Below are 22,604 nucleotides of genomic sequence, written 5' to 3' on the forward strand. Positions count from 1 at the left end.
GTTTTTAAAGTTTTAACTGACAGATACAAAAACAAATGTCTTACAGCTAAACTGAAGTTCTGTCTAGCAATCTGTGCTTTGTCTTTTTAATTTTTGTGAAAGCATGAATACTGCTACTTTTGTCATCTCCCAAAATGGAGTTTATGAGCCTATATTCAGTTTACATAATGACTAATGTGTTTTAAACATCTAACCTTTCTGAAAATGGTGTTTATCACTTACACATGGAGTATCATTATCTAATTATAATAAGTAACACAACAGTTTTACCAATTATTTACTATTGCTTGTTTTTCAAAGTTGTCTTCAAGGTCATTCTTAAATAACTATATATTACACATAATAATATGGAGATAAAAACATGTATGGAGGTATATATGAGATTTATATTTTGTGTGTATACACACACGGAGAAAGAAAGGGGGGAGGGGGAAATAGTGGTTGAATAAAGGGCCTACACTCTGAAACTTGGTTCATCTTGTTATACTGAAAGTGTAGATTGTCACTAATTTATTTTGAATTTTTTTAATAAGTATTAATAGATAAATGAATTCAATTTATAATTTCTTTTGATTTGCAAGAGTGTTTTTCCTAATGTATAATGTTTTACTTTAACATCTAGCACCATTAAATTGATGGCAAAGTTGGGGGTATGGCAGTGCGTATGTTAGTTGTTATTGGTCGGAATAGGAGACTAGAAATAAAACTGAGTAAGTTAAAACCTTAGACCTAGGACTGGATTGTGTTTATTTGGAGACCTGGCGTGCAAGCTGCCACTTCCATCACCTTCTTTCAGTTCATGGCCTTTGGCCATTTTCTCTTCTACTGCTGACAGAATCTAGCTGTGGCTTCTTCCCACGATAAAACGGGGCAAACACCCTCCATCTTTGTGTGACCGGGTGGCTATCTCCTGCTTTCAGTTTCCTAGAGGGGTTCCAGTCATGTGGCTGCTTTCCTTGACCCAGGCTTCGTTACAGCCCTTCCCGGGCACGAGTGACAAAGCTCACAGACAACTTCAAGCGCTGGGACAACGCTGCACACCTTGAAAACGTTATTCCTTAAGTGGGGATTTGTACACTTACATGGCATAGTCTATAATAGACCCCTCCCCAAACTTGCAATTAGAGACCCCCACCCCCCACGCCACCCCTCCCCCACCCCCGTCCCCACCTCCCCTCCCCCACCCGCCCCCACGCCCCCGGATTTCAGGGCCCCGCTTCCCAGGCGAGATCCCTAACTCGTCATCTCTCATCTTCCCCAGGGACGCGCTCCGACTGTGCCCCTCGCGAGCAGCTGGGAAATGTCTGAGGGCCACTGCTGCCCGTGGCGATCGGCGCGGGCTTCCCGACACGGAATAAACAGCCTGACTTTACCATCCAGAGCTCGAACCGCACCCGGGTGGTGCGCCCGTCCTCACGCAGTTCGAGCCCTGCCCGCGAGGAAGCGGAGGAGGAAGGAGCGCGAGCGGCCCCACGGCCGTGCCCTCGCCGCCAGCGTTCAAATCGGCCAGTCGGCAGGCAGACACTCTCCTCAGCCCGGGCCGCGCTCCTGGAGGCAGCGGAGGCGGGCGCGAGCGGCGGAATCCACACCCACGCGCACCTCGCCTCCCGCCCGGGCTCGGCGCAAGGCACGCCGGGACGCAGCGGGTCGCTACCGCCGTCACCTAGGCAACGGCGGGCGCGCGGTCGTCGGGGACGGCGGGCGGCTGCGACGGCCTGGCCGGGGCGCCAACGCCCGCCGGCAGCCAGGGGATGCTCGGCCGAGGCTCCCGGGCCGCTAAGAGGCGAAGACACTTGAGCCACCGCCTGCGAGGGCGACAACAACAGGCGCTGAGCGGCAGTATCTACCTCCTGCGAGAGACCGGCCCCACGGGCTTCCTGCTGAGGGAGGAGGAGCCGGAGTACCGCGATTTCCGAGTAACGACCGCCCCGCCCGGTCCCCCGCTCCCGGCGCCCTGACCCCGCCGGTCCCCGGCCACGCGCGGCCGCGCCCCGCGGCGGTGCTGCCGACCCTGGGGATGAGCGCACTGCGGAGGGCGTGGTGGCGGCGACGAGAAAAGTTTCATTACCCGGGCTTAGGGCCCCAGGTGGCGTCCGGCGCCCGCCGGGGGATGCCCTTTGACCTCGGGGCGTGGGAAAGCGCCGCCACTCGCTTGGCTCCGCGGCGTTGGCGGTTCCCGCGCCCGGGGACCCGTTACAGCCGCTGGGCCCGCAACCGAAACGCAGTGAAAATTCTACAGTCCGTCTGCGTGCCGTCTATATTTGCTAAATACTGAAAATCGGGTTTTCTTTGCTCTTGAGTTACTCTAAAGCTAATAAGACCCTTTTTAAAAAAGTATTTACATGGTGGTGCCTTGGAAGGACTTTTATGAATAAAAATTCTTCTTAATTTTGCTAAAAGACCATAGAGATTTCAAAAAGTCGCATAGCCTACTCTCCCCGCTCAAAAATCAGCCACCGCGCTGCCTCCCAGTAGTTGACCTGGAAAATTTTAATTCAGTGTTACGCATTTTAAGTGCTGACTACAGATTACTAACCTGCGCTTATTTACTACATCCTTTTATCACTTTGTTGCTTACAACACCGCATTTAATATGTTTAGCCAATATAGTGAATTAGTCTCTTTGAATAGAATTAAATAAACACCGATTCTACTGCACAAAACAAACATAAACCCAAAATCTTTTAAGAGACCTTTTTTAGGGTCTTTAGCTTCCCTGCAAGGTTGAATTTCCTTTTAGCAAAAAAATAAAATTATAGATACATTTTAAGCTTTTAAAATTAGATTTCTTGTCACTTGCTTGAGTGTAGGTCATTTAAAAAACAGTCTTAATTGATAATGCAAGTTGTTGACCAAGGCAAAGAATATGGAAGTGAAAAATTAGACTGGTGTCAAGAATTAAGATGTCCCTCTAGATAATATTCAACCTTTCAGAGTCACCTAAATTACCTCTTGAAATCTCTTTTAATCTAATTATCTGTTAAGTTTCACTCTAACAACTAACGAGTTTTTTTTAAAAGTATGCATTTTTATTTTAAAGGTTTTGCTAGGAAATCCTCATGTTTGTAACTGTTCCACATTTCAGAAAGGAGGGGAACTTTGTAAGCATATATGCTGGTAAGTGACTTTGAAATGATCTTCCACAAAGGAACATCTTAGTGTATTACATGTTTTGCCTTTTTCATGGTTTGAGTAGTGCAAAATTAAAGAAATTTGGTGTTGGGAAAATATAAAGGTAAAATGGTCATAGCTTATCAAAATACTTTAGGGTATTTTATTTCATTCTGAAAATTAAGTAAGATTTAAGTTGAAAAAATACTATCAACTCTACATGTTTTGAATGTTTATGTTTTTAATAAGAAAAAAAATCAATTCTCATTATGTACAAATATGAACTCTAATTTATAGAACAGGAAAAAACTCCCTGATTCACATCATTGATAACTATGTGGTTTGTTGATAGCTATATATATAGTTAACGTCATTGATAACTATATATATGTGGGGGGGGTTTTTTAGTACATTGTCTCTCTTTTCAAGAAGCAGTTGACTATGAGTCTTTTGAGATAGAAGTAGGACTTAACTGAAGAGTCATTCTATCAAATCTGAAATTTTTCCTCTAATGTCAGAATCAATTTGTAAAGGAATCCTAGAAATAAAATTAAAAATTTTTTCCATTTAGTTTTAACTCAACTGCATTTTGTTTAACTACAATACTTATATCAACAAATCATTAATTATATTCTTATAGAAAATTTATGATTGATATTTGAGAAGAAAAATAGCAACAGGAAATTAAGAAAACAGCATGTATCTCATATTTCTAATGCTTTTGTTTACAGGTTAAGAAAACAGTGTAATATCTGTTATTTCTAATGCTTTTATTTACCAAATTTTTGTTTTGATCAGTTTTTACTGAGCATCTCCTAACAAGTTATTTGCTGTAGTTAGCATAAAGATAAAAATATGATCCTTTCAAAACTTGCTATCTGCCCGGCCGAGCGTGGCTCAGCGGTTGAGCGTCGACCTAGGATCCAGGCGATCAGGGTTCGATTCCCGGTCAGGGCACATGCCTGGGTTGTGGGCTAGGCAGCTGATCAATAACTCTCTCATCATTGATGTTTCTATCTCTCTCTCTCCCTCTCCTTTGCTCTCTCTGAAATCAATAAAGATATATTTAAAAAAAAAAACAAAAAACTTGCTATCTGGTTTTATTATTTATTATACTTAAAATAGGTTTTTTTCCATTTTTATGTTATGCCAGCTTCCTCAGGGCAAGGGAATTCTGTTATTTATGTAACATAACTCATTTTTTGCTCTATATTAACTGTAAATTAGGTGGGAATATAATCCAAGTATTTAATATACTAAAATACACTTAATATATTCAGTAAGAATTTAATATGTATTTCCCTTTTTTTTTTTTTTAAAATACGTCTTTATTGATTTCAGAGAGAGGAAAGGAGAGGGGGAGAGAGAAAGAAACATCAATGATGAGGGAGTCATTGATCGAGCCCACAACCCGGGCATGTGCCCTGACCAGGAATCGAACCCCGATCACCTGGATCCTAGGTCGACGCTCAACCGCTGAGCCAAGCCTGGCCGGACTGTATTTCCCATTTTTTAAAAGTAGTTGTATTCCATTTTAACTGGTGATTTTGAAAATAGTTTTTCTGTCATACATTGTAATGGTTTATGTAGGAAAACAGTCATTTGGAACTCTAGAAAATCACTGCATTTCCAGGAGTAGGAGTCTGGGAAAGTTAAAGGAAGTACTATGAATACCTAAATTCCCTCACTAATCTCTCTCCGTGAAGAACTTTATGTCATGAAGAAATACATGGACTCTGTATGGCAAATTTCTTTACTGTAAATGTCTTTTATTACCATTTATCATACTTTTTCTCACATATGCCTATTTTAAAATATAAATTTAACTGCTATTATAACAGAAAACTGGTGAGAATTTTAAGTTTATCCCTATATATTCAGCAGTATAAATTCTATAATGCCATTCCTATTCTAAAATTAAAATGAAGTATCTTTTGAGGTTATATCAGAAATGTTTATTTTGTTATTTGTTATTTTGTTTTTCTGCTTGTGAATACTAGGGTCTTGTTGAAAAAATTCAAGCTTCCAAGGAATCATGAATGTAAGTTGTATGTGCTTTCTAAAAAACTATTTTGAAGTTTAAAAACTTAATAATTTGTATTTAGACATATCCTCAATTTAGACAATTATTTTTCTAGACAATCTGACTATCTGTAGCCCAGTTTGTTACACTTAAGACAGTTGGAACATTTTTCTTTCTATTTAATAAAAAAAGTCTAACTTTATATGCCATATTCAGCTGTTCTAATCAAAGATTCACAGTAGTTTCTGTATCTAAAGGATTTTAATTATGAGAAAAATTAAAAATAGAACAGCCTTTTGACCCAGCGATCCCAATTCTGGGAATATATCCTAAGAATCCCAAAACACCAATCAGAAAGAATATATGCACCCCTATGTTCATTGCAGCGTTATTTACAATAGCTAAGATCTGGAAACAGCCCAAGTGCTCATGAGCAGATGAGTGGATAAAAAAAATCTGACTGGCTTATTTCACTTAGTATAATACTCTCCAGGTTCATCCATGCTGTCACAAAAGGTAAGATTTCCTTCTTTTTTATGGACAAGTACTATTCCATGGTGTAAATGTACCACAGCTTTTGATCCACTCATCTACTGATGGGCACTTGGGCTGCTTCCAAATTTTAGCTATTGTAAATAACACTGCAATGAACATAGGGGTGCATATATTCTTTCAAATTAGTGTTTTGGGGTTCTTGAGATATAATCCCACAAGTGGGATTTTGGAGGTCCCAAAGGCATTTTAAATACTAGATTTCCTTCTTGTATGCCCTACTTCACATGTTGTTCCTTTATTGTCCAAAGCTAGAAACCTTGGGATTCTGCTTTACTTATCCTCTCCCATCTTCTCACATATACTCAGTACGACTGTAATAAACAAATGCTGTTTATGTTGACGTCCTGCCTACTTCTCAGTGTTCTTACCACTCCATCCTCAGTCTCACCCTTGTTCAACCTCCATTAGCCGTTGCTGCTCTTCTTTATTGTCTCCTTCTTTCCAGCACCTTCACTTTGTTGCTTCCTCCTTCATACTAGAGACAAAAAGTTCTTTCTGAAATGTCACTTGCTCTCTACTTCATCCTCTGTCCCAATCCCTTCATATACAATGATTCGGTCATATGATTTGATACGTATTTGTTTTCTCCTCTGTTTCTCCATTTTATACAACTGAAGTTAAATGTTCACATCCTCTCTAACGTGTTAGTTGTTCTCTACGCTATTTTCTAAATTATTTTCACAAGCCTTCTATGGTAGGCCTGTCCAAGAGTAATATAACGTGAGCCACATATGTAATTTTCTTTTTTTTTAATGTGTTTTTATTGATTTTTTAGAGAAAGAAGAAGGGAGTAGGATAGAGAGATAGAAACATTGATGAGAGAGAAACATCAATCAGCTGCCTCCTGCCACCCCCTACTGGATATTGAGCCCACAACCTGAGCATGTGCCCTGACCGGGAATCGAACCAGTGACCTCTTGGTTCATGGGTTGATGCTCAACCACTGAGCCACACCGGCCAGAACACATACGTAATTTTCTAGTAACCATATTTAGTATTTAAAAAAAGAAACAGAGGATGTTAATTTTAATAATATATTTTATTTTGACCTAGTACGTCAAAATATTATCATGTCAACATGTAATCGATATAAACATTATGAGATACCTTAATGTTTTTTCATACTGTCTTCAAAATCTAGTGTGTACTTGACGCTTACAACATGTCAATTCAGAAACTACATTTTCATTGGAATGCTTGAGATCTCATTTAGACTTCATAAGATATTCAGTTGAAAAATAGATTCACGTAATACCCAGTTTATTACAAATATACTTATAAATTTTCCAATAACTATAAATGATCAGTTACCCACTTACATTTAACAAAACAAAATTAAAAATTCAGTTTTTCAGTCACACTAGCCACATTTCAAGTGCTCTATAGCCACGTATGACTAATGGCTACCATTTTGGACAGTGCAGCTCTATCCATTTTTCAACAAATACTTATTGTACTGCATATTATTCAGAAGCTCTGCTACGTGGCTCTTATAAATTGAATCATTAATTGTGAATATTTAGATTTTTTTCATCTATAAAAATAGCAATTTCATATAAATCAATATATTTATATTGTGTGATTCTTCATAATTCTTTAAAGCAGAAACCATGTCTTTTTCTTGTTATAAATATCAGTGCACAGTAGGGAATTTTTTTGAATGTTTAAAATTAATCCTATATATTTATTTTGAGAATTTATATTTCCTACTAAACTAGATGTTTCATATTTCCTGTACTTAAAAGAAGGTTTAATTAGGCAACAATGAGCAAATTCTTTGTGCAGAAGTATTTGAAGAAAGAAGTCTTAATGACCTTGAGATTTATCATTTAAATGAAAGCTAAAACAAACATGCATGAAAATTAAGAGAACCCAAAGAAAGCTGTAAAGTTACTCATTAAGATTATGTAAAGTATATACAAAGTATGGAGGAGGCTGTTACTGGTAAAGAAGGAGGAGTGTTTTGAAAATCATTCATAGATTTTTTCCTAAACAAATCTGGAACAATTATTTGCACCATAGGGTTGCATGTCAGAAACTTGGTACTCATTTTTATTTTTGAAGACCTACAAAGATGAATAAGGAGGAATCTTATATCAGTTTTTGAATAGTAAATATTCTTTCCCATCACCCAACAAATTATTTCCCAGCAAAACCTAGTTTTATCACCTAATAGTTTCTTCTAAATGTCTATAAATGCCATCTGTTCCTTTTTAAATTAAATATTTATGGATAAAATAAAAACTATTAAAGGAAAGTTTTGGGTTTTTTTTAATATATCTTTATTGATTTCAGAGAGAGGAAAGGAGAGGCGGAGAGAGAGAGAGAGATAGAAACATCAATGATGAGAGTCATTGATCAGCTGCCTCCTGCACACCCCCGACTGGGGATCAAGCCCGCAACCCGGACATGTGCCCTGACCGGTAATTGAACCCCCATTGCCTGGATCCTAGGTTGACTGACGCTCAACCACTGAGCCACACCCAGCTGGGCTAAAGGAAAGTTTTTAAAATTCTCACCACAAATATATAATAAACTTATTTTCTATCTTTTCGACTTTGTATTTATGCATACCCAGTAGCCTATGGGAATTCTGGGTACTGCTTTTTGTTTCTACTTGTTATTTTCTTTGTAAATGAAGCTTTTTCTTCTTTCAATTATTTCTTCAGCCTAAAGTCTAATTAATAGGATATTGGAGTAAAAGTATTCATTTTTATTGAGATATAATTGACATTTAACATTACATTAATTTTGGGTGTACAACATAATGATTCGATATTTATAATATTGAGAAATGATTACCACAGTAAGTCTAGTTAACATGTTACCACACATAATTACAATTTCTTTTTCTTGTGATGAAAAATTTTAAGATCTACTCTCTTAGCAACTTTCAAGTGTAAATACAGTATTATTAGCTATAATCACCATAACTTATCTATTTTATAACTGGAAGTTTGTACCTTTTGATCACCTTCATCCATTTTTCTCACTTGTATCTATAAGTTTGGGTTCTGTTTTGTTTTTGTTTTTTAAGTATTAATACTTTTAATTATGTTACTTATATGTATTGCAAATTATCTTTAAAATACTTTTGCTGATTTATGATTTTGGCAATATATCGACTTTCTGCTAGTTTTGTTTGTTTTGGGGGCACATTTAACCATGTTACTTAAGCATGTAATGAAAGACATAAACAACATACTTAAGTCTCCAAAGAAAATAATTAAAAATACACAGAAATATTTTGAAATGGTAATGATATTTCTATAATATTGGAAAAAAGACTTACACAAAGTGGGGGGAAAATATCAGATACAAGGTTCATAGTAATATATTCAGACCTAGTAAATTAAAGAAGAAAATTATTTCCATTGTCCCATACATCTAACAGAGACAATTTAGGGTGCCTTGATATAACTTTTATAAATACAAAAAGAAACAGCATAAGCAATTAAAACATAACATTCTATTATTTATTATTGCTCATCCATTAGGTTTTATTCTGTCTGCACCTCACTCTTATTTTAACTCATCTTTCTTTGATGTTAATGAAATTGAATGTCCTCCATTGCCTCTTTTTCTATTTGTACTTCATGTGTGAATTGTGTGAACTTTGGCTATTTATTTACTGGGATAAAACTACAAACACTTTCTAAGTCTAGGGATTATCCCTCTTTACAACGATTTTCCTAATGTCATAATTTTTATGTGGCTTAATTCAATTTTATTATATATATGGATTTTTTTGAGTTGTTAAATCTGACCATTTTTACCCTCCATGCATGTAGCTTCAATACTTTGAAAGGTGTCCTTCCATTGTGTCGATGAATAGTTTTTTTATTTCATTTTTATTCTTTACTATGACATCCATGTGCGCTTGTGTTGGTATCAGTTGGAGGTTACTATTTGGTTTGAACTAATTAAATTTTCCCCCTCTTGCTACCCAGTTATCTCAGGAACAGTTATTGAATACTGCTTCTTTTCATCCTTGCCTCATAAAGGCTATTATTTAGTTAGTTCTGTTAGTCATTGTTTTTGTAATACAATGTGACATCTGATAAGGCTAGCTGCCTTGCTCTTCTCTATATAAGAATTTTTTTCATAGTCGCATACATTAATTTTTCCTAATTAATGTCAGATGAGTTTGTTTCTCCCTTTTTTCCTCCAATTCATGTTATACCATGTAGAACAATGTATGGTCAGCTTCTCTTGTGAATATTATGCTTCAGCATTTCTTCTGACTTGCAGAAACTTTGTTCCCAAAAGCGCAATCTTCTGTTCTTCATTTTCCTCCCCATTTATTTAGGGAGCAGATGTCGCTGTGTCTCTGTGACAAATAGCCCTAATCCTCCAAAGTAATGGTTAATTAAAGTATGATGCCTCCTGCATTCCACCTGGCGCCCCACCTCAGACAAGGAACAGAGATTCCTGTATTGAAATGTAACGGGTGTTTTCAGTGTTTAATTGAGAGTTTCCAGGAAATGGAGCTTTTTCATTATCTTGCAAATGATTTTAATCTATATATATTAAAGAATGTATAAAATGAATATCAGATCTCAATGGAGCCAATAATAGCTGGCATTTAAATTACGGCATGTTTAGGAGAGGGAAAGGGAAAGAAGCGTAGGGATTGTCCAGGGAATAAAGGAATCTAGGATGCCCTGATCAAAACCACATGCACTTAGAATACAATCTCTTATCAGCACAGCAGGATGGAGAAAATTCAGAATTCAAAGAATGCATATCCTGTGGGTACAGTCAGTATAGTTTCTATTAGATTGTCCTGAGGAATATTTACCAAAACTGCAAAGGATGTGGTTACCAAAACACTCTTTTAGGGGCATAAAACTGAGACAAGAAAACTGACACAATTAATTGAGTCTTGCTGTCCTATTATTTATTCACTTAGCACATACTAATTACATTGGTATTACTCAAATATCCCTACTTTCCCTTTATGGATCCATGTTCCATTTCTTTAAATATTCCTGAATGTTGATAAAATACTTGTTGCCCGGCCGGGTGTGGCTCAGCGGTTGAGTGTCGGCCTAGGATCCAGGCAATGGTGGTTCGATTTCCGGTCAGGGCACATTCCCAGGTTGTGGGCTTGATCAGTGACTCTCATCATTGATATTTCTGTCTCTCTTCCTCTCCTTTCCTCTCTCTGAAATCAATAAAGATATATATTTTAAAATAAATAAATAAAATACTTGTTTATGGAAAAGTGAACAGATGAAAATGTAAGACATAACTATAACAACAATCCAAGAATGGACACTATCAAAAAAACTAACCCAAAACCCTTATAATGCACTAGTTGCACTGACTCTAGTAAGAAAAATGAGGTAATTTCCATTCTTTTTATAAACTACTCTTGTCTGACCATTTGTCTCTGAAAGGAATACAAAGAAGTGGTAAAGGTGAGTGTAATAATTCAACCAAAACTGTCTTTCTGATGCTTGAAAGAAAATACTAACTTTAGCACAAATTGTTACATTTTTGTGTATCTAATTTTGCTACTGAATTTTAATACTGTGGAATTTTTTACTAGATGCTTTGCAGTTAGGTCTCGTGGAAGGACAAATCAATGACTTGCTTGGGGGAAGAAATCAAATTCAAACTCCCCAAAAAACAGCAAATGACCAAAATTTACGTATTGAAGAAGATGGATACATTAAACAGAAGGAAATTGGTTCAGATGACATCTGCTCTATTTGTCAAGAAGTACTTTTAGAGAAAAAGCTTCCTATCACCTTTTGCAGGTGATTTTTTCATATAAAACTTATGAAAAAATTCTAATTTAATATGCTTCTAATTGATTCTGAGACACATTGATGGACAATGTAAATTTAAACAATTATGTTTCATTGGTCTTCTTTTGTTTCCTAACATATATGTTGTGGGAGGTCCTACTCTTCTCTAAATATATCTGTGCTTCATTTTAAAGGGTGAAAATTAAAACCTAATTCTACTTTATCTCCTTTTCACTTTAAGTTTATTACAGTAGAATAATTTTTACATTTTTGTTTTAACACATGAATAAATGCCATGGTTTAGAATAGTTATGAAGAGTTTTCTGAAAGTAAAGATTTTACTTTAAACTTTAAGTTCTTTTATTTTACTTTAAACTTTAAGTTCTTTTCAGTTTTTCAGAGCTCTATTTTTAAATAATTCAGAATTTCACACAAATGTTTATTGAGAGTCATAGTCAACCATTCTTCAAGGCAGTTGGACTTGGAAAATTTGGGCAACTGCTTGCTATTGAACTTTTTCATTCCTTTTTTTTCCTCCTGATCATTTGCCAAAATTTTAATCCACATTGTAGTTTTTCACATGACTGCTATTGTATACTTTTAATTTATTATTTCCCAAAGTATTATTTCTCTCAGTAGTATTTGTTGGGTACTACCACATATTGTGTGATTTCTAGAAAAATAAGGTAACGCCCCTGCTCTCAGTGATGCTTTTATTTAAAAAGTAATAATTATTGTTATAATGTTCTTCTTTTTAGTTAAGACTGTATGCATTCCCACTTTACAAATGAAAAATATTTTACTACTGCAAACATTTTTTAGCATCATTTCATTGGAATGGGGGAAATTTGCTTGGAATTCTGATGTAGTAAATTAAAGATGATAGAAAGATACAAGAAGATAGGGTATGTGTTAATGTGTGTAATCAAGTTATAGCTGGAAAATCAGAATCTATTTTTCTGGGAAATAAAGATGGTAGCACCAAAAATGTTATTTATATGCATATATATAACTTTGCATATACAATGGTAATCTAATTTTATGTCTAACAGGTTTGGCTGTGGCAATAATGTTCATATAAAATGCATGAAGATCTTAGCTAAGTATCAGGATACAGTATCAAACACTTCTATGCTGAAATGTCCTCTGTGTAGGGAAGACTTTGCACCATTGAAACTTATTCTGGAGGAATTCAAAAACTCCAGCAGACTTGGGACCGTAGCTGAGAGAGAGCCACTGGACAGACAACTTGGAATTCCCTGTAATAACTGTAAACAGTTTCCAATTGAAGGGAAGTGTTATAAGTAAGTGTCAGCAGTAAAATTATGAGCAAGTATTTCCTTTTTTAACTTTAGGGAACTTTGAGCATTAGAGTACCAGTCACCTAGCCTGTCTTCTTCCTCTCCTCCTTTATATAGTGTGTTTTCCTTAATTGATAGCCATTTATTTGGGACTTCCAGACTGGTGGTTTATGTCAGCCCAGTACTTCAGAACTTCAGTTGTTTTATTTTCTTCACTTACACAAAGGTATTGACTTTGTACTCCAGTCTAGATTGAGAGTCTGTAGTGTCCTGTCTTGGAACTTCTGGGCACAGGCTTTGTTGATTTGTTCTATGTGAACTTCCAAGCTCAGAGCCCTGCTAGACAGACTTCTCACCCGCTGTAACTACCTTTGAACCACCAAAGAGATCATTGCCAAAAACTCATAGGATTGAGTCAGAGGGGTATTGAGTGAATATTTAATGAGTTCCCCTATTCCAAATTGCTGTGAGTACATTATTTTGTTTTCTTTTGTGTCTTATATCTCCACAAGATACTTATTAGAGAAAACAACTTACATTACTTTCGTAAGTAATCCCCAAACTTTCCCCCAGTTGCCACATAAAACGTCAGTTAATTGGTCTGCTTTCAAAATTGTGCTTTCTTAAGTAAAATTTTAGGTTAACTGTATGTTAAAAAGAAATATTTTATTTCAAGCTTAAATTTTTACTGAAATGCATCAGTTTACTTTTCAGTCTTCCTGGAATTACATTATGATTCCAATTAATATATTTTTTAAACCCTCTTATAAAATCATAAAACTTTTTATCCACCCAGCTTTTCTTCTTTGAACTTTTAGTCCTTTGTTTTCTCTGTGTGTCACATAGAAGAAAATTAGCTGGAGTACCATTAGTGAAAGTCCTTGCCCTGGCTGGTGTGGCTCAGTTGGTTGGGCATCGTCCAGTGCCCTGAAAGGTTGCTCTTTGGATTCTCAGCCAGGGCACAGGCCTGGACTGCAGGTTCAGTCCCCAGTGGGGGTTGTGCAGGAGGCAGCTGATCGATGTTCCGCACTCTCATTGATGTTTCTCTCTCTCTCTCTCTGAAATCAATAAAACATCTTTTTTTAAAAGTCCTTATTGGGAAGCAGCTGGCCTGAGAAGGCTCCACAGGAGCATTTTCACTTAAGAAGGCAGAATGTTTATAAAGGTTTAGCAGCAGGTGTTCTGCTAGTTTTAGAAATGCTGGTTTAAAGGGTTCTAGAAAAAGGAGACTTGATATTTGGTATTAGCAGCCATTATTTGGACGATTTAAATATTTTCCAGAAGAGTGGATAAGAACAATGAGCTAAAATTGCAGGTGAAAAAAGGAGTTGGGCGGAACAGCTGCAGGGCACAAGGACAAATGAAAGCCACAGTGTAAAATTCTCAGTCCTTCTAGCCATGTGTTCCTCAAATGGCTAATGGGTGGTTCCAGTAGGTGATTTTAAATCTCCCTTTTGCGTATTTGGTCAGTAACTGAGTACTCCTCTGTCACTCTGAGCTTTCTGACTGCTCTTTCTGCTCTTACAGATGATTCTTCCTACTATCCCTCAATACAGGCACCTCCACTGCTCTGCTCCCTGTCTGCTGCTCTGCACTCCCCTTTGAGAGTAACTTCTCTGTGGGTTTGGCTCACAATTATTCATCTCTGTATTAATCCTCCTTTACAAATTAAAGAATGTATTTCTAACATTTTTAACTGACCACCTTCCATTCCCTCAAATATTAACATTTTAGCCATTGCCCTAAAAAAATGTTTCCAGTAGTTTTTGGAACAGATTGAGTAGGAGACAAGATAAACTGGAAAGCTTTGCAGTTCCTTCTTAGAGTTTTACAACATAGCTACTTATCTTTTAAGAAGTTAATTCCAAAAATATCATAGATATGTGAAAATGTAGAAATGCTTAACTTTTGCTAGCCCAGCATAATTTGATGCATTAACTGCGCCATTCCTCTGATTAATGTTAATTATTAAGAATCCTCCCTGTGTGTATAAATAGTAATAATGAATAAATTAGCACTTGGTGCTTTGAAGATGTCTGAAAGACATATTTTCCCAAATTTCTCATGGAAATAGTCTTCTAAATCTTAGGTGACTTGAGTAAAAAGATAAGTTTATTTGCTCAGAATATTATTTTGTTGGTGAATATTGCTACAAGTAAATTAAAATTCTCTGCCATAGCAATATTTTTGTAAATGGTATAAATTTGAGATTGAGCTTTTGTGGAAAGTGAAGTTTGTTTTAAATTTGTCAGTAGTTTTTATTAAAAACTTTTTTTATATATGCTCCTTTCCATTTTGTGAAGAGAGAGAATATAATACAATTCCTGTTTTCAAGAAATATTCTGCTAAGTATAACTCTAGCATTCATGAAGCAATTGAAAACACTGGGTAATCAAATGATAGACCATCTAAGAGGCTGTAGAGTCTATGACAATTTAGATAAAGTGATAAATGAAAACTAAGGTCCTTCAGGAAGGCATCATAAGAAGGGATGTGTGGTAGACAAAATAATTCCCTCCCAAATATGTCTACATACTTATGCCTGAAACCTGTATATTAGCTTCCCTGTTATAGGGCAATTAAGATTGCAAATGGAATTATGGTTGCTAATCATCTGACCTTGAAAGAGATTATCCTGGATTGCCTGGGCCCACTATAATCCCAAGGATTCTTAACAGTGGAAAGGGAAACAAAGAAGAGAATCAGAGGGAAATGTGACTGTGGAAGAAAGGCATAGAGATGCTGCATTGCTTGCTTTGAAGTTGAAGGAAATAATGCTAAGCTAAGGAAGGTGGGCAGCCTCTAGAAGATGGAAAGGACAAGGAAAGGCATCTCTCTAGAGCATCCAAAAAGAAATGCAACCTTACAAACCCCTTCATTTTAGTCCACTGAGAACCATGTCAGACTTCTATCTTTAAAACAATAAAAAGTAGTATTGTTTAAGCTGCTAAATTTGTGCAAATTGTTATAGTAGCAATAGGAAATTAATACAAGGCGAGACATTTAAGATGGGCCTTGTCATATCTGCATATTTCCCAGGAAACTTCGGCCAGAATTTTTCATCCAAAATCATCAAAATAATTGGATTTTTGTTTGTATGTTTTGCATTTTTAGGTGTACCCAATGTATAGAATATCACTTATGCCAGGAATGTTTTGATAGCTGCTGCCATTGTTCTCACTCATTTATATTTCGTGAGGTACAGTATTCATCCTGAATTTCATGTAGTGTTTGTCCTATTGTAAATTTAAGTAAAATAAATCTGAAAATAATAACACTCTGGAATAAAGTTAAATGAGTTTTAATAGAAATCAAAGACGATAATTTTTGGAAAACTCTTTTCTTAGGGATGTACAAGATAATCAGTTTTTAAATTTGTGATTTGTAAAATCCAGCACAGTAACAACATGATAACATTATACATAAATCATAAGGGCAACCATCAAATTTGAAAATTCATTTTTAAAAAGATCTCAACATTACAAATTGACTTAATTACATTATGTTACTAATATGAAGCCTATTAATTTTAATTCACAAAATAAAAATTATTATGATTTGCAAAGTAACATTTTTTACCTGTTACAGAAGAGAAATCAAAGGTGGAAATCACTAGAAAAAAAGGCAGATGAAATTGTAAAATATACAGATAATAAAAATGACATAGAAGAAAAGATACCACATTTTCAAGAAAAGCAAGGGTGAGATTCTCTGTGAAATTTACATTTCTTGTAGGACTTGAGATATTTATATAATTTTTCAGTTTGATAAGTTTCATTCATTCCTTTATTCAATAAATATGTATTGAGCACTTATTATATCATAGATGACATTATGGTATGCCAGTGACAAGCAAGGCTCTGGAGTCAGATTGCCTAAATCCAGTCCTAGTACAACCATTAGCTGGCTATATGACTTTGGGGCTAAGTTACATCATTTCTCAATGCCACATTTTCTTCATCTTTAAAATGGGAATAATTATAAAGCCAGCCTCACAGGAATTTTGTGAATATGAAATGAGTTAATACACACAATAAATATTCAAATAATGTCCATCATTATTAATTCTACCAGAGGCTGCACTAGGTATTAGAGAAATAGCAGTTTCCTCAATAATTAAATAATCATCTTAATAAATGTAAAATTAAAACTGACAAATTATATAAAGAAAAAATACAGGATGATTTGAGATTTGCTTTGAAGTAATTGGCCTGTATGGGGAAGGAAGTCTTTTCTGCATCATTCCCCCTCTACTCCCCCCCCTCTTGGAGGAAGAGTGCTGAGCAGATTGATTGTATTTCAGAACATAGATTGGACTGTTTACTAATAGACAGGCCTCCAGACCTTTTGCCATACCCCTTGTCAATTAAAAAAAATTAAAGTTGCTGGTTTTTATTAACATATTTGGTGCATTGTAAAATATATACAAAAGATAATTTTTGAAGGATAGGATAAAATTGAAATAACGTTTAAATCATAATTTCAGTGAATTAACCAAACAAAAATTGTGCTTGTTCAGATATATATGCATATAGGGTATCTCCAAAAAATGTAAAGACACACTTTGAATAATTATAAAGGCAGTGTTTATTAAAATACATATCATTTTCAAAATTGAGCTATCAGCTGTTAAAGTGTGTATATATTTTGGGGGACACCGTGTATATCCAACCCATTGAATACATTTAGCCTATGCTCTGTGAATACTTCACACACTTTAGAGACCACAGCTCTTGTGAAGCATTTTATGCCTGTAGGTATAAAATGAGCCTCAACAGAGACTCTGTCTCCTTTTCCCTTGGCCCTGGCTAGATATCACACTTCAACCCATTAGAATGATGTATTGTATAACTAAGAGTTTAAGAGATTTGTTGGGGGAGGCCAGAGAACATTAGAGGTAGAAGGACATTTTAGGCAGAGAAAGTATAATAAAAGGAGAGAGTTTCAAGATTAAAAAGAGTGGTTAACAGCCTAAAATAATAAAAGTATACAGGTTTATTTTTTAGTTGACAATTAGATGTCTTTGGTAAAAGCAGTTTCTGTAGCATGATAGAAGTATACCTACAGAGTAATGAGCAGTGTAAGCTTTCCTGAAGGATATATTTGAAGTTTGTTCTGAATGACTTTTGAATAATAGGAGTGCATCTAACCTTTTAACCAAGATTTTGTTTTTATTTTATTATTTATTTTTAACAGTATTATAGATGTCCTCTATCCCCCCTCTTTGCTCCCCTCCACTCAGCCCTCCCCCCCAGGCCTTCACCACACTATTGCCTTTGTCCATGAGCTATGCCTATATGCATATAAATTATTTGGTTAATTTCTTCCCATCCCCTCACCCCTCCTCTGAGACCTGTCCGTCTATTCCATGCATCCATGCCTTTCTTTTTACAGATTTATTTTATGTTTTATCAGTTGCTAATGGCATCAAATAGCAGTTACTTTACATTGTAGGATCTTAGTTATGTTGGTTGTGACTTTGGGTACAAAAATGGGCTTGGTGCTTTTAGAGCCACATAAATATGGTATAACAATACTGATGTAGTAAGCATATACCCCAAGGGAAATAAGTTTCCTCATAGATTCTGATGTACCAATTTATCACAGTGGCCTGGAATATTTAATGTGGCTTACTGTGCACCTTACTTCCTACCAGATGGTAGAGTAAATTGGGTTGTATTTTTCTAAAAGAAAAAAAAAATGCCTAAATGTTGGCTCAGACTAAAATAATTGAGTATATGGTTCTCATCAAAATTCTCTTTTGGTTTCATTGACATTAAAAAGCACAAATCAAAAAAATTCAGGTTAGTATTTTTATTTGAAATGACTAAATTTTGTTCTTTATGAAGTTGATGTTAAAGTTCAATCCATCTTGTTCAGGATCAATACAATAGATTTTTTTAACTTTATAATGTATGAGATTTATTATCTTCAGTTCAAGAAAACATTGCATTTATAAGCATTTTTATGTGGAGGTTATTACCTGTGCTACTGATAACTTCTTGATCTGAAGTCACATATGAACATTCATCTCTGCTTATTCTCATTCAGCCAGGTTTACACACCAAAACATGTGGTAAAGTCACTGCCTCTCTTAATGATGACAAAGAATAGTAAGCTGCTTGCTCCAGGCTACCAGTGTCGACTTTGTTTGAAGGCGTTTTGTCATGGTCAATATGCAAGATTGCTCCCGTGTTCTCACAAGGTAGAAGTTACATCATTTCACTTTGGCTTTCCCTTGGGGCCGGTTTTCAGAAATAAATTGACAAGTAAAGTCTCTCCTTTCACTTTGTAGTTGTATTATGTAAAAATGTTCAAAATGAATAGTATATGAGGAGGAGCTGCAGCAGACTATTGAAAAGGCAGTTTTGCCTCCTAAGAATGGCTTCCTGTTGATTAGGACTCTTTCTGTTTATACTTCCTAGGAAAGATAAAATGGCCCTTTAAGTTAGATTCTTTTATCTACTTTAGTTATCTGTAAAAAGGGAAAGCTTATAGAATACTAACTTTTCAATGTATTTTTGTGATTATTTGGGTGAAACAGATGCTTCATTTGACATAGTTAATTATTATTTTAGAACTCACTGAAATCAAAGTCTAATGTTGCTTGATCACTGTGTAGTTGGTAACCAGGTTTTTTCTGAAATAAACTTTTCATTTTTTTAATTTTATTTTTCAGTTACAGTTTACATTCAGTATTGTTTTGTATTAGTTTTAGGTATGTAGCATAGTGATTAGACAATCATATACTTTACAAAGTGTCTCCCCCCTCGCTATTTCCAGTACCCACCTGGCACCATAGAGTTATTAAAATATTATTGACTATATTCCCTATGCTGTACTTTATATCCCCATGACAATTTTGTAACTACCACTATAGAAACACACTCATAGATATAGAGAACAGACTGATAGTTGCCAGAGAGGAGGAAGGTTGGTGCACTAGGAGAAAAAGGTGAAGGGAGTAAGAAGTACAAATTAGTGAAATGAAAATGTTTCAATAAATAAACATTTATAGTTATAGAGTCACCCTTACTTGAAATGTCTGATAGTTTTCCTCCCAAGAATGTGATTTATTTTATATCTTACCATCATCAGATCAATTTTCAACTATTGTTGGTTATGACTGTATTATTTAATAATTGTCATTCATTAGAAACAGTAAAATTAATGGTTTGAATAAGTAGTTTTAAACAAAATTACAAAAATAATATCCATAGTAGGCTTTCTATTTTAATGTTGAAAAAGGATATAATACTATCATACTATAAGTTATGCCACATTTATAATAGTTTTCTGTTTTATTTTCTAGAAGTGTATAATCCATAACCAATTACATTTTTAAGAGAACCTCTTCAAAATATTTTTCTAAAACTTGATAAATTATAATTACCTTTTATTTTTGCTAGTTTTAATAGTAACACAATAATGAAACAGGAAAATTTACATAGATAATATACATTATAAACAAGATAATTATACCCCTAATTAACAAAACCTTTTTTCTTAAGTTTCATAGGAAATGCATTGACAGTTGGTTATTACACAAGAGCAATTCATGCCCTGTTGATGGACAAGTTATATATAATCCTTTAATCTGGAAAGACACAGCAGTGAGTGAACGCCAGCATCACTCTGTTTCAAACACAGAGATCATTCCTCTGGCAAAGCAGGAAGAACCAGGACTTTTTATTCCTGGTACTGGATTAGTCTTAAAACAAAATAGACTTGGAATTTTGCCTGGCATCCATCAACATAATTGTGAAAAGTTAAAGACACCTCAAAGTTCCACAGATACTTACCAGAAAATAACAATAGATGATCTATACTCTATCAATTTAGATGACTCAAATTCAAGAAAATTACTCTATGAATATAAAATTAGGCAACATTTCCCCAGGTATTTTCATGATTTACCCAATGGATCCTTTGGGAAAATATCACCTCAAACATTTCTTCCTTCTATTGCTCACGAGAATATTATATGTCCCACTGGAACTGAGAGCCCACATATAAATGGCACTGATCAAAGCCAGAAGATGACCAAATGTTTCCATATTAACCACAGTCTAAAGAAGATTCTTGGTAATAAAATAAGAGTGGAAAGCAGGAGATCAAATTCTTCCAGAAGATTTAAATCTTGTCAGTTGGGGTACAACTAAATTTAGTTTGTCTGAAAGGTATGAAAATTGTATGGGGAAAATTAGACAAAAATATCATCATCTAAGAAGGCCTATGTCTCACCCTTTAAATAAAAAAAGTCCTGAGCTATCTTTAATATTGGAAGAAGTTCAATTATGAATATACTTTTGACTAACATCAGAATTTTTTAATATTTGGATATTGAACATAAAATGTTTTATTTGTAGAGCATAAAAACACACACATACACACAAAAAACACTATATACTCTTGACAAATGGGTATAAAATTTTCTGTTGTCAGTTAGCCTACTTGTCTATGAATAACTACACTTAAAGGAAATTATCCCACTCTTTATAAGACTTAAAACATTAGATGTTTTGATGAGTATGTTCAGAGTGTTCAGAATGTTATGAATTATGAATAATTTTTTGAACTTTTATATATGATTTTGCACTGATTAAAATTATTATTATTACTTAAATTAAGGAAATAGATTTACCTTGTATTGAATCACTGTTTTTAAACATTCCACTTGATAATGTACAATGAGATTCTTTCTACGTACTTGCGTATTTTTTGCATGTCCTTACAGTAGTAATCACCACAAACCTGTAAGAAAATCCAGATGGTAGTGGTTTTTTCTTAAAGTAGTTTTCTTATACATGAAATAAAATATGCCTATAATACTATAAGCTATGTACATTTATAATGACTTTTCAATACTAACAAATTTCTTGATATAATCAATATTGAAGGATCTATATTTTTTTAAACCAGCTCTATTTGGCCCTAGCTGTTTTTACTCAGTGGTTATAGCATCAGCCCATGGACTGAAGGGCCCGGGGTTCAATTGTGACCAAGGGCATGGTGTGGGAAGCAACCAATCAATGTGTGTCTCTCACATCGATGTTTCTCTCTCTCTCTTTCTCTCCCTTCCACTCTCTCTGAAAAGCAATGGAAAAAATATCCTGGGGTGAGGATTTTAAAAAATTAATAAATAAAACCAGCTCTATTTCCAGAATAATTAACTACTGCTTTAAAATGTTCACTTGAAAAATATAACCCTTAGATTCTTACTTTTAAATTCTATTGCTCAGTAGCTTTTCAAATTTTTTAAAAACATTAATGATTTTATTGATTTTTATTATCTATAACAAGGAAAAACACACACGGAATATACATAGTTCTATGAAACAAATCATGAGGATAGCAAGCAGAGAAAGTTCTTTGAAAATAGCGTTTGAATTTAATGAAAAGATTAATTATATTAAGGGTAATCACACAAAAAAATAATTACTAAAATATAGTTCAGAAACACTAACAGAGTTAATTAGAACATGAGCTGCATTTAAAAATGAATGGAAAGTTGGGCTTGTTTCTGATATATAAATGGAGAGCCAGATATATTTGTCAGCAATCCAGGATTTTATCGGCCTATTTTTGTTGTTAGGTGGAGTAAAGAAAACTGCAAAATAATTTCCCAATTATTCAAATATTATTTATCTTCTAATAGATATTGTGCTCTTCTTTTTAAAAGAATTCTTCAAAAAAGGATAGAAAATGCTCTGGAAAGTCAAACATGAAAGAGCTATAAAAAACAATAATAATTAGGATGCTGGTAGAGAAAAACCATAATGCTGTAAAATGTATTGTTCAGTTAAAGAAAAGATATAATATAGACACTATTCCTATACCAGCCAAACTTATTAATGA

At 35.0% G+C, this 22,604-nt stretch overlaps 1 protein-coding gene and 1 long non-coding RNA gene across 2 annotated transcripts in view; one reads left to right on the forward strand and one right to left on the reverse strand.

Moving 5' to 3' along the window:
* The window catches only part of LOC308559371, a 20,242-nt gene extending 18,427 nt beyond the window's left edge, over positions 1-1,815 (reverse strand). The window contains exon 1 of the long non-coding RNA XR_013999133.1: positions 1,374-1,815. This is a non-coding gene — a long non-coding RNA (uncharacterized lncRNA). The remainder of the gene's footprint in view (positions 1-1,373) is intronic.
* On the forward strand, positions 1,700-21,047 carry ZSWIM2 (zinc finger SWIM-type containing 2; the record flags this gene model as incomplete). The annotated part of the gene is given in 10 exon segments (XM_081142124.1): positions 1,700-1,916; positions 3,041-3,117; positions 5,112-5,152; positions 11,244-11,454; positions 12,498-12,749; positions 15,861-15,945; positions 16,335-16,447; positions 18,798-18,951; positions 20,258-20,862; positions 20,864-21,047. Coding segments are annotated over 10 exon segments (1,887 nt in total). The 5' UTR covers positions 1,700-1,751.
* Positions 21,048-22,604: the final 1,557 nt, after the last annotated feature.

Source organism: Miniopterus schreibersii, assembly GCF_964146895.1.
Source record: "Miniopterus schreibersii genome assembly, chromosome: 7".
In the NCBI taxonomy this organism is placed as follows: Eukaryota; Metazoa; Chordata; class Mammalia; order Chiroptera; family Miniopteridae; genus Miniopterus; species Miniopterus schreibersii.